We start from the raw sequence: 13561 nt of genomic DNA on the forward strand, positions 1-13561 counted from the left end.
TTCAGGAAGAATCCCTGGAAGGGGAAAGTCTTAAATGGGAACCCATCTTCCTTGGGCAACCCAGGTAATTCACAGTGCTTTTCCATGCTTTACTACAGGACAAACATCTATCTGATGTAGCGAGACCAAGATTTATATCACATCTATGATATTTCATGGTCATAATCTGCACATTTTCTAAATTCCTGTTTAGCTTGTGCGAACCACCGTAGCATCATGCACATGACTGCAGGATGTTTTAGGCATGCCTGCAATATTTAAAACATCCCAGCATGGTTCCAAGTGGGGAGGGAAATAGACTGGACATTTAGTGTCTTGACAGGAAAAAAAACGTGAAGAAGGCTTTAACATGCATTGCCACTGTGTATGAGAAATCTGATGTTAAAATTGCTCTATACACTGTGTAAAAATGCCTATTTAACATGAAAGCAGTTAAACTCACTCCAAGATCCTTGTTAAATTCACTAAAGAACTTGTTTTCAGTCCATATTTTGAAATGACAGGAAGTGAAAAGTGCAACTGTGCAAAGAATTTGGTGTTTGGTAGCAGCAGAAATAAGATTTTTGCATTTGAAACACAAATTAGGTTTTTAGTTGCTGTCCGGAAGAGGTTAGGTTTTCAGTGTTGGATGTCTTAATGGAGCTTTTGCTACTGCCACCTCTGGCTCACTCATTGAGGGTTACAAGCCTGGACCTCTCCAATGTCATTTTGCATTGTCATTGTGAAAAGCTGTGTACAAGTCAAATGACTCTTATAATTGTTATAAATTATATGCCATTTTGGAATATTTTGTGTATGATCAGTCATTTTTACTTTTCTTTTTCCCTTTCTGTTATGTTTATATTGACTGTCCGTTATTGTCTGACCATCCCTCTCTCTTTCTGTGTCTCACTCTTTTTCTCTCTCTTTGCCTGCCTCTTCTTCCCTTTTCCCTCCCTCTCTTTCTCCTCTTTTTTGCCTTTCTGTCTGTCTCTCTCTGTCGTTCTCTCTCAGCGAGGTGTCTTCCTCATTGCCATAACAGAGCAGTGTGCAAGCAGCCCAACATATGTCAGTGTCATCCAGGTTTCCATGGCAATCGCTGTGAACATGCCAGTGTCATGCCAACCCCACATACCTGGCTGTGGCCTCAGTCGTCTCAGGCCACCACTCCACCTGCCACAATATCTGCACCTGTTACGAATGCACCACCCTCCCCTACCATGGTAGGCATTTGGAGCAGCACCCCAACCTACTTGGTGCGAATGTGCAAAGCTGCCAGCTCCGTGTCCAAGTTCAGGAAAGGGCTCGCGCTACACTGGCAGCCTCCTAGGTGAGGTGTTGTAATTTTGCTTTTTCATTCATGATTTGCATATATAATATTAGAAAAAGGAACTGAGATTTGCAGTGTTTTGTTTAGGCTTTGGTGACTGCTTCTCTGTAGGTGACCTGGGTTATATTTATGGAACCCTGAGTTCTTTTAGTTGCTGCAGGCTTCTCCTTAAATGACTGTACAATATTGTACTACCAGACCTTGTCTATAGATGGCACTCCTATTCCATACAAGTCTACTGTATTATTTGTATACACTTCAGTACAGTTGTTTAAAGCCAGGCAGGCACTGGACGGAGAAGTGCGTGTGTGCGTGTGTGTGTATGGATGTGCGTGCATGTTTCTGTAGATGTTTGTGTGCGCACACATGTACCTACTTCAGAGACCTTTTAGATTCCTCACACAGCATATCTATTCTGAAATGAAAACAGAATTCTCTGTAATTCCACTGAATTCTTTTGTCACTGAATTCCACTGAATTCTTTTGCCTTTCTATTGCATTTAGAGACTGGTAAATACATAATAAAAATTCAAAAAAATTATTTTACTAAAATTCAATGAAATATATTTTAAGATTAATTTTTTTCTGAACAGCTGGATTTGTATTACTAAAGCATTATATTTTTGAAGATAATGGGATACTGACCTCTGGAAATCTATGGTGAGAGCTTTGATATTTAAAACTTTTTTTTTTTTAAATCTGTGCCTGCTATCAAATCTTGAAGCTCATCTCTCTCTGTCTCTCTCTCTCTCTCTATCGCTCTTTTTAATCTTTCCCTCTACTGCTTTCTCTGTATCCCTTCTCTCTGGCTCCAATCTCAGTTACTCCCATTGACTTCTTGCACACACACACTCCTCCTTCTCCATTAAGCTATAAGAGCATGGTCATGGTTCTGTAATCTCTGTCCAGTGTACCTGGACACAGTATTACAGAACTGTCTCATTTGACTTCAACAGGCCACAGATTCACCTGCCATGAAGGGAATGCAGCAAAAGTTGAACAGTGAAACGCTTGTCTAGAACCGCTAGGAGTCATGACTCTCTTTAAACAAATAATGTGTATACTGACCTACACTTATGGACTTAAAAGGTGTATTCTTAAAGTTTGTATTTTCACAGTGTGGAACATACGTCTGTCATTATGTTCTTAGTGTGAGTGTCATTCTTTACCTCACTTCTGGTAGTGGAATGTTTATGGAAATCTGGTGATCTAGTGTCTCGTTATCGGGTTACTGGTATTAAAGGCAGTGTTTGTGGTAGATCTGACTGTCAGCATGAGAGATTTGTATGTTTCTGAATGAGGCAGATCAGGTCACATTATTTCAAATGGTTTGAGTTGCATGCTTAGGTTCAGTGAGTGCCCTGTTCCACTGCTTTAACCTCATGAAGGAACATCTTGGTGATATGGAGACCACCTTCTCACAATGGACCAGTGAAAGGGCAGTTTGTATTTACTAGCAGGCATCTAGCTGAAGGGCCAGAGCAGCACATTCACACTCGTATTGAATGACTGCATTTTTCCAATCTCATAACACATCCGTAGTGTGAATGAGATCTTTATCCACTTGAAGTTTTGGGCAGTGGTAGCTCAGTGGTTAAGGTATTTGAGTTGTACTCAGAAGGTTGCTGGTTCAAGCCCCACCACTGCCAAGTTGCTGCTGGTGGACCCCTGAGCAAGGCCCTTAACCCTCAATAGCGCCAGTTGTACTCTGTCATAATTGTAAATCACTTTGGATAAAAGCATGAGCTAAATGCTGTAATATGTAAAAGAGGTCAGTTAAAGCTGCAAACTTGAAACTCCACCTGTGTTGAAGAAACATTATGTGACTTAGAGATAACACATTATTAAGCCTTTTAAAAATAAATTGGATGTGACTTACAAATATTTATGCTGTTAGTAACACATGGACAGATTTCCTTTTCACACAAGTCATTCCGCTTTAGTATCTTCAAGGCCACTAGCATCACTGCAACTTTTCTTCACCACAGTCACATGCTTTATGACACAATAAAAAAATTCTACTCTGTTCACTTCCACTCTAGTTAATATTATTAAACTTATGATGACTGGTACCTGGACCACACACTGTGAAGCACATCAATGTTTCCTGCACTCATTCATGCAAATGTTAAAATGGTCACAAGAAATGTATATCAACTTGAGGATAAGGCTTTTCCGGCCTATTTTACATATCATAAAGGATAAAGTTGGACTTAACCAGTGTTGTTCATTTTTAGGGGCTTAGTGCAAATCCAGATGTGTGGCAGGGGTCTATACTGGGTCCAAGCCAAATGTCTTATGTCATGCTAGTTTTAAAGAGGGGCCTCCCTCAAAATGTGTCCTGCATCTCTGTAATCTGTGGGACTGAATGTTAGCTTTAGAAAAGTGGATATATGCTTTTTGTTGCTGTTTTAAGTTTGCTCTAGGTCATAATTTACTTCACTATGTTTTTTTAAAAGTATCTGAAACATTTATTTAACATTTTCTACCAAAACTGAGATTTTTAATGAAAGACAGGTTTAGAAACGTTTGTATGTTTGTCTGTATTTATACTTACACAGAGCTTCAGACCTGATGACATATCCTTCTTCATATATTTTGTCATGCCAAGCTACAGTTTGTTATATTTCATACTCATGCATTGCTTCATATTGAGTGGTTGAGTAATACAGCAGAGTAGCAGCATTTGGCTCTTCCAACAGTGAAACCATGGAATAGGCCACACACTGAGTTTCAGCCACACTTTTGCCCATGTATGCGGCTGGGATGGAAAACAGTTAATAACCTCTCTGTAGTTTTAGAATAAACATCTTTAACTTGTGAACTTAAAAGAAAAAAAAACAAAGGAGTGGATTTATTATACCTTTGTATACACCCTACTACTAGTCAAATATTTGTGTTAACCATTATTTGCAAATACAGGATATACATGGATTCTAAAACCTTTGTTGTCCATACTTGTATAATGATTGAGATATCTGCATTGTGTGTGTGTTTGTGTATTCCAGTGTGTGTAAGAATAAGATCACTAGTATTCTGCTGAAGCACATTGAGGCAGAGAGGAGCAGGCTACAGTCCTCCGTTTACACTGCAGAAACACAGCAGTCCAGCACCAAGTCCTTCCACACCCAGCATGGCCAGTACACCCTCATATACACACCAGGTCAGTGTCTGCTTGATTGTCTGTCTCTCTGTTTGTTTGTGTGTGTGTGTGTGTGTGTGTGTGTGTGTGTGAGAGAGAGAGAGAGAGAGAGAGAGAGAGAGAGAGAGAGAGAGAGAGAGAGAGAGAGAGAGAGAGAGAGAGAGAGAGAGAGAGAGAGAGAGAGAGAGAGAGAGAGAGAGAGAGAGAGAGAGAGAGAGAGAAAGGGCGAGGGAGCGAGAATATGGTTAGGTGTGTTTTTTACATTACAGTTTGCCATGGTTTTTAACCAAACCTTTATCTATGACTTAAACCACATAATTCAGTCTTTTTTACTTAAACCACATAATTCAGTCTTTGTTACCTAAACCACATAACTCAGCCTGTATATCTGTGTAAAACATGGCACCATGTTTGCTCTGAGAGGTGCAGTCACTTCCTGAATACAGCCATGAATGGGGAGTTTTAATAATTTGGCCCATTTCCTAGTTTTTGAACTTCTGGAGCAAGATAAAGTTATCAGTGACTAGAATTTGGGGTAACTTGGAACAAGACAAGGTCAAATAGGCCATTGTAGCTAATTCCTGTCATTGTTTGGATTGACCCAGGGGTGTAGGTGTAATAATTACTCTGCAAAAGATGGATGTGGTTTGCTAATGGAGACCACTGTGTTGGTCTCCTCCATGACCTCATAGTATCCTGGAGTAGTGTTTTGTGGCAACAAACATGGAAGGGAAATTGGAAAGGATGGGGCTGAACTCCAAGTCCAGAAAATTAGGCCCATGTCTGGTGTGTGAAAGTCTTCAAGGTTAAAATACATGTAAGAAAGAATGAGCTTATGGATAATTTAGATTATGTCAGAAAACCAGCAGAGAAGAGCAGCCTATATGTTCCTCCACTGACTTGTCATTCCTTATTCAGATTCCATCTCAAAATTATTTTTTAATCCAATTCTTAAATGGGTGTTTTAAAATAGACATACTGTCAGAGCTTGGCTAGATACTAATTTTACAGTGGGGTAGAATCCTAGTTAATGGCTCTGCTCTTCAACAGTGCCTGCTGCAAAGCACAAGCACTGCCAAAAGCTGCAGAACACCGCCATTTTCGTACTCAACCCTTCCTCTGCAGCATGACTCCAGAGTCGATCATCCCAAGCCCTGTGGTTCAATCTTCTAATAGCGAAGAGTAGAGTAGCGAAGAGCGGAGCATGTCTGCTCACGTGGAAAAAGGGAAGGAGCACAGCCGAACTCCAGATCTCTCGAAACCTGACTCTTGCTGGAAGCTATAAAGTGGGAGTCCAACTTTCCACGTAGAGGTAGAGTTTGTCATGTTGAGAGCAAATGAGTGCTTCATCCTCTCAACATTCCTGTGGAAAGGCCTCACATTGTCGTGTCTGCCCCAGTTTGGTGGCGCTTTGCAAAACTGCACACTCACAAATATTTATGCACTTATAGGTTGGTAATAAGTGTGCTCTGGTGTGTGCCAGATTCTGTTTAAAAATAAAGGGCTTTTAAAGGAGTTTCAGAAAGACATGACGGTCTCTGAGTAATAATGGGCTGTTTAAAGATAAGAAACTTGTGATTTATGTGCAGAATTAATGACATTGCCTTGTAGAGGTGAAAGAAATGTTCAATTTGGATTTGGTGTCATGTCTATTTTGCCAAGTGAGGATGCTTCTCTGACATAGTGTTGATATTGGCAATGATGGTAATCACAGCAATGTCCTTTCTTCCGCTTCTCTGCACTGACCTTATCTCTGAATTGGTTGTGAGAGGTTGCATATCTATGAGGTCAGACAGAGAACACAAAGTGAAATACTGTAGCAAGAAAAGCCTAAGGAGGCAATGATTCCTAGAGATTTTTTGTGCTTTGGCAAAAGCATATTGAAGTATGAAGATCAGACCTCCTGAATTTGCTCTCTCTCTCTCTTCCTTCTTCATAATGGGATTTTAAAGCCCTTGGGGGATGGTGTGCCTGTGTAAGAGAGCTTGTGTATGGAGGGCCCACATGGAGTGGAGTAATGCATTAGTAATTGCAATAACAACCCCAAACCTGTGACATCACTAAATAAATAGCAAGAACCTCAGACTCGGTTTCTTTCTCTATTGCATTTAAGCCACTGAACACATAATTCTAATGATGTTTTCCAGAAAAAGAACTGCCAAACCAAATAAACCAGTGCGAATGGAGAACAATCTAGAACCTTTGCACTAATCACACGTTAGTGTGCCACTTCAGTTTTGGGTTTGTTCAAGAATGCTGTGTGTTCTTTGGACCTGGCATTCTTTCACAGCTGCCCCTGGCTCTGGACTGGTTTCTAAAGGGGCAAGACACGTTGCTATGCTGAAGCAGATGTTCAGAATCAACTGCACATGAACATCTCATTAATATTTAAAATGGTGATGTAATTATGATGGCTGGGCAGAGCATTCTGCATGCCTTAATAACTATGCAGCTTGTCCAGTGTGCAGTTTACAGCTCCCATTCGCCTTTGCCCTTAGATCAGCCTAGTGTCAAACATGTTTGTCATAAAAACACAGAAAAACTCTGATCAGACTAATTGTCCAGTCTGAAAAATAAAACTGATGATTCTTGAGGTTCTTCTCTACTTCTGCACATCCAGAGTGATAACACACAGATCTGAAAAAGATGGAAAATATGCTATGCAGTGGCCATGAGAGACCATGGGTATAAGCAAAATGAGTCAGGTAAGCTTAGTTTAGTTACACTTAAACTTAGCATTGATCTGAAATCTCATGAATAAAGAACAGCTCATAAAGAACAGTGCAGTACAAACGGCCTTAATCTATGGTCATTAAGTAACTAATCATTAAGATTATAGCCACTAAAAATCTTAGTCTAGATTTTATTTCTTATCACACATGTATCTTGGCCATGATAAGAACGTTGCCCTCAATGAAGCAGCATTCTCTCTCTCAGATTATTATTTTTTTGGGTGGGGGTGGGGTGGGGTGGGGTGGGGTATGTGTTGCTGGTCTCTTTTAGAGCAGATTTAGCTGTATGCAAAAATCTTTTAAGGAATTCTTCACATTTCAATATCTTGCAATGAACCTTTAAGTTAAACAGTCAGCTCTTGGTTATATATGACCCCCCAAGATAATACCCATATTTTCTTGAACCTGTCCAGGTTATTGAGTATTTATTTTTAATTCATTTTGTTAAGCATTTAATACTATTACTGATGATTTTGCAATTTTGCTTATCTCCTTTGATCTCACACAGAAATTGCAATGCTCTACCTGAGATCTGATTATATCACATGGTTTAGATATTAAAGTCTAATTTTTACAACTGTGTATTTTTGGGATTTATGTGATCACCTGCAACAGGAGTGATGAGTATTATTAGTAAGCACTATTTTACAGATGACTTGGTGGCTTTCATAGACTGCCTTTCCTCTCTTCCTCCTCTCATCAGCTTTTTTGGGTCAGCCTTAATGAACATTTCACCTTAATAAATAGTGCATTAGTCCCGTTGCACTACTAAATGCCTAAAAAAGTCTGTGTCCTGACATTTTAAAGCCCCATCAAGAAACTCAAGCATCATCTTAAAATATAAAAGAGATTGCAGGAAAGCAGAATGAAAATGCAGGAATACTAAACTTACAGGCCACTACTATATTAGCAAAATCAATGTAAATTGCTCAATAATTATCGCTAGGAAGGTTAATTTTCCAAGCCTCATTAACAATCATGATGACAGCCCTAAATTCCTCTTTACACCAACTGTTGGGTTATTTAAATGGCATGAGGTTGCAGGCTTTGTTTTGACACTTAGCAGATAATTATGGCCTGTCTGTAGACCTGCTAGCCTGTGGTGGTGCAGGAAGTAGCTTTTTTGTCAGTTAATCATGAAATACTTACTAAAATTATTTCACTTTGGAACACTTAGCTGCCATCTTGATATTCTTCTTACCAATATTTTCAAACTAGTATTTGGCTTACTATCACGTAATATTCTGGGCATTGTTAGTCAGTCATTTTAACATGGACATTATTTATAAAGTCTTAAAATAGCTATTATCAGGGCTCTCCTGGTGGGAAAAGCAATCTTGACCCTCTATTTTCAGCAAATATGAATCAATTTTAAAACTTTAGCTTTAATAACCATATAAGAAATGTTTGACAAACAGCATTCTGCAACATGGCAAATATATCCATGATTTGTGACATCCTCTCACAGCTGACAGTGAAAAACTTTAAATATGCTGTTCTATCAACTCATCTGGATAACAGTAACATTCTTTTTACATTCTTTTTTTCCTGGTCTGCCAAAAACCTTTATCTTCAGTTTATAGAGAAAATTTTGCACAAAAATGAGGGATCATATTTCACATGTTCTCAGACAGCTGCACTGGCTACCTGTGTCTTGTGGAACGGATTTTAGGATCATTCTAATGAACTTCAGATGCCTTCATGGCTGTGCTTCACTGTGACTCATTGAATAGATTCTAGGTATGTTTCTGCAACACCTCTTAAATCTGCCAACAGAAATATGCTTGTTGTACCTGTTGTTTGAGGAAAGATTGGCTGGGCAACCTACTTTTCTATTGCCTTAAGATATGGAATTCCCTACCCAGAGGGCTCTTGAATCTGGCCAAACTGAAGTGATGATAAATTATTAATTACAGGTTAATTAAAAGCTAATCTTTCTATTACGTTATGTTACTGTTATGCTCCTGTATTGTATTTTTTTCTTTTAGTTTTTATCTTATTTGATTTCTAATATATTTTTGTAAAGAAATTTGAATCAAAAAGTGCTATATTCATAAAGCATATTATATTAATCATAGTGTCTTACTTTCCATTAAGCATCTGGTGGCCTTTGTTCATATAACATGATGTGTACAGAAGGGAATTGGAACATGAATCTGAATCATGAATGACAGTAGATTTCCTAACTAGAAACAAATGTACATAAATGACCTTATGTGTCCCTTGGAAGATGCCATTACTGGTCCACATCAGGGGGTAGGGATAAGACAATCCATAGATCATCCACATAAAGGCAGTCAGAGTTGGATCCACCTTGCAGTAACATGCGAAATTTAGTGTTCCACAAGGCCTTATACAGCAGCAAGATTTGGCTGTGGGGGGACACTCAGTTTGCAGGCTCACAGGTGTGTGAGAAAATCAGTCCCCCTACCAAACTCCTCAGGAAGCCCCTTTACTGAATACTTAAACTTGGGCTGTTCATACTAAATACCTCAGAAGTCTGGGCCTGATCTCCTAGTATGGCATTTAAACTGAGCTTCATTTACAGACATTTTCAACTAGTTTTCAGTGTTTTTGTGCTTTGTGTCAATACTATTAGTTACATAGTATTATATAGTACAGCTTATTAGTCAGACGTTCCAGGTAGAAAGCAAATGTTTTGTAAGTGCATGTAGTGCAAGGTGAATGAAGGCTGTTTGGTGTGAATAAACAGGGCTGGGCTGGGAGATGGGGGTGGGGTTCTGAGTTCATGGGTGCTGTGGTGCAGGTTTCAGTGTAGATTTAGTGTTCTGTATGGGCCGCGGGAGAGTGGCTGGCCCTTGCCAAATGTCGATGTTGAAAATGCAAGTGAAAGAAAAATACCTCCACCTCCCACCCCACACCCCACCGAGTACATGAATGTGCGTGCACACTCATGTACACATTCACACACACGCCCACACACACTTCCAAACAGTACTGACCTCACCCACATACACTGTGCCAGAGAAAAGCAAAGATTCCAACTTTTTCTCTCTGTCTCTTTCTCCCTCTCTTTCTTTCTCTCTCATTCTTATTCTCTCTCTCTCTTTTTCTTATTCTCTTCTGTCTTTCACCGCCCACTTCCCTCTCTCTGCTCATATGACAGGGAGAGTTCCATTGGTCTACGGAGAACAGGGCGAAGCCGAGCAGTGTGTGTGTGTGCGAGAGCGCAGCGCAGGGCAGGAAAACGGCACAGCTGCATGTGAGATCGCTGGTGGAGAGGCAGAGTGCATGTGAGTGGGGTGCAGGGAGGCAGGGGCGCCAGTGAGGACAAAACTCCACAGGGTGATGGATCGCATCTCCACTCCACACTGTGTCTGGACTGCAGCCTGTGGCACGCTCACTGTACTGATACCAGTTACGGGGACAACTTTCCTCTCCTAAACGGGCGACTCTGGCTTTGTAGTCTGCCCCTCAATACAGATACACAGGCACACATACACATGTGTCGGTCACAGCGCTTCAGGGAGATCTTTTAGCGGGTGCGTGTTTTCAGAGAGAGCAAAAAAGAGCAAAAAGAAAAAAGAAGGGTTTTTAAATTTGCTTTCCTCCTTTTCGTGACCCTTTGCCTTCTGCGGATACAACAGAAGAACAGAGAGAGGGAAATCAACAGCGTGCATGGACTTCCCTTAAAACTCTCAGCGGCTGTGTACCCTGTGTGTGTGTGTGTGTGTGTGTGTGTGTGCGTGCGTGCATGTGAGTGTGATGTGTGTATGAACAGGACTCACCATGCTTCTGAGACTCACTGTGCTGCTCTGCTTTGCCTTGTCGCCGTGGTGCCCCCCAGGCAGTGGGCAGGCTGCCCCAGGGCACCGAGGTGGCATCGAACGGATCAAGGTGCTCTTCACGCCGACCGTCTGCAGGCTGCGATGCACCCATGGACGCTGCACTAACTCCTGTGAACGCGGCAACGTCACCACACTGTACAGCAGTGAGCAGGGTTCCGACAGCACCTCAGCATCTGGGTTCAGAGTTTGTGAGTAGCCTGGATGGCATGATACACATGCATGCATGCATACATACATATGCAAAAACAACTAAGCACCCTCTGGCACACTCTGGCAGTGTATATGAACTTTGTACATAATGTACATGCTTGATATTGATTGATTTTAGTTTGGAAATAGGAGGAATTAAGCCTATAGACTATAATAATTAAATAAGATAGGATAGCTGAAATTAAATGGTACTTCTATGAAGGTGAATTACTAGTCATGTCCAGTGGGCAGGCATTTTGCAGTAAAGAATGTGAATGATTAGGAGCCTCTGAGGAGTTACACACACACACAAGCTATGTGTATGATTTGTGTGAGTATGCGTGTGCATAAGTAGATGTGCAGGCATGTGTGTGTTCCTGTGCGTGTGTGTATATGTGTGTGTGTGTGTGGGCACGTGTACACACTGGTTTATGCACTTGTTAAACTGCAAAAACATTCAGGGTGGATGGTCAGTTTCACCTGAAGAGGTGGTGGTGTGGGGGTTAGCAGGGTGATGGGGAGGGATCAAATCTCGTATCTGTTTTACAAGGTGGCTGGATTCTGTCTCTTTTTGTACTGTGGGGATGGCAGCCACTCACATCCCCCTTCAAATGAAGCCCTATGTGAATATGCATGCATGTGTTTGCTCGTGTGTGTGTTCATCGGGGTCCTGTTGTCTGAACTGTGCTTCATGCCAAACAGACAATCGGGTCCAGGGTGCCAGAAACTATTTATGCAAGCCCTAATCATAACTGTCAACAAGACAAGTGTGATTACATGTGAGAGAAATCACTCTCATGCAAAATACAATTATAAAATTTATACAGTTACCTTGTGTACTTTACCATAGAAAATATCCTCGTTTAACATAGAAGAATGCTGAAATTCATAAATTTTGCACAAAGTTATGTTCAAAGCTTTCCAGGTTTTGCCCTCAATACTAGAGACAGCTGGGCTCTCTCACTGGGGCAGTGTTCCAGGCATCGCAACTCCAAAACAGCAGCGGACTTCTCAGCCAGAGAGACGGTGACCCAGTCTAGTGTTCCTATGAGGGTGCCACCTCTCTGACTGTGCTACCTCACTGTGCTGAAAATAAGTGTGCTGCACAGTGAGGGTTAATGGCACTGCTGGAGTGTTTGCTTTTGGCATCTCAAGGAGTAGAACAAGAGCGTGGAGATGGGCTTGCCTTTGGAGCTCTGATAACATCCCTTCAGAGGCAGCTGGATTATATTCAGATTAGGTTTAGCATGATGGTTTGCAGTGTCCTTCTCAATAAGTGCTTCCATATGTTTGATGCAGCATGAGCATGCGAGACTAAATATAGATGGAGGGATGGATGGATGAAGGGGTGTGTGAACAGACGGGTATATGGATGACATATGCTTGATGAGAGGCATATTTGTAATTTCTCCCATCCTCCAACCAGTCTATCAGAGTTTACCATAGATTTATTATCTATTATGTAGTCATGCTGAAATAGGAATGTGTTACAGGCCATGGCAGAACAGAGGGAGATCATATTGCAGAAGAGATGTGGCAACAAAATGGTACTGGTTTATGGTCAACAGAAGAAGAATCCCTGATCTAAACTTTAAATATCAGTGAGTGTAGGTTATATAATTGTAGGCTATTTTCTGACAGTATGTGTTCTTATGTAAGACATTTGTAAGTGGATTTCCTTCAGAATAAACTTTACTTATATAAATTCTAGGTTCTTATTTAGCCTGTTGGTTTGGTAGCATGATGTTGATGCCAGTAAGGTGAGGCTGACGATGAGGGTAATGTGTTTAGTGTGAGGTTGATGAGGTTAGTGATAGTAATGTGAGGTTGATTAATTTAGTGTTAGTTGTGTGAGGCTGATGAGTATAATGTAAGTAGTGTGAGCTTGAGGATGAGTGTAGTGTTAGTAGTGTACAGGTGATTGAGTGTAGTATTAGTAGTGTGAAGTTGATGAAGCTAGTGTTAGTAGTGTGAGGATGCAGTAGTGTTAGTGGTGTGAGGTTGATTATGAGGGTAACGTTAGTAGTGTGAGGTTGATGGTGTGAGCAGTATGAGGTTGGTAGTGTGAGCAGTGTGAGGTTGGTGATGTATCTGCATCTGTATGTGTTGTGTTTGCATGTATTTTTTTTTCTTCAGTCACTTCTCTGCAGGTGTCATCTTTCCATCATTTTTGTGCTGTTTGCTATGATGGCCTCTTCTGTGTTCATGTCAGTGATGTGTGCACAGCCTGTGCAGACATGATGTGCCTCACTGAACCCTAACTACTGTGCTTTACAAAGTGTCTGTGGTTCTTCATGTTGACCCTTTCACCTTGTAATTGTTCTTCAAAGTACAGCAACCCATTTTTTTCATGCAGGTTTTGTCCTTGTCGTTATGGAGT

General features: G+C 40.9%; 1 protein-coding gene across 5 annotated transcripts in view; it reads left to right on the forward strand.

The window, feature by feature from the left end:
• ltbp4 (latent transforming growth factor beta binding protein 4) overlaps positions 1-13561 on the forward strand; it is a 45629-nt gene that overhangs the window by 4535 nt on the left and 27533 nt on the right. For 3 of the 5 annotated variants that reach the window (XM_081715888.1, XM_035525641.2, XM_081715889.1), the window contains exons 3-5: positions 994-1309; positions 4318-4472; positions 10992-11180. In XM_081715888.1, coding sequence (XP_081572014.1) covers positions 994-1309; positions 4318-4472; positions 10992-11180 — 660 coding nt within the window. Of the gene's footprint in view, positions 1-993; positions 1310-4317; positions 4473-10310; positions 10438-10991; positions 11181-13561 lie in introns of those variants that run through there. The other 2 variants (XM_081715890.1, XM_081715891.1) reach the window with 2 other exon arrangements.

Source organism: Electrophorus electricus, chromosome 6 (assembly GCF_041902795.1).
Source record: "Electrophorus electricus isolate QZ-2024a chromosome 6, ASM4190279v1, whole genome shotgun sequence".
In the NCBI taxonomy this organism is placed as follows: domain Eukaryota; kingdom Metazoa; phylum Chordata; class Actinopteri; order Gymnotiformes; family Gymnotidae; genus Electrophorus; species Electrophorus electricus.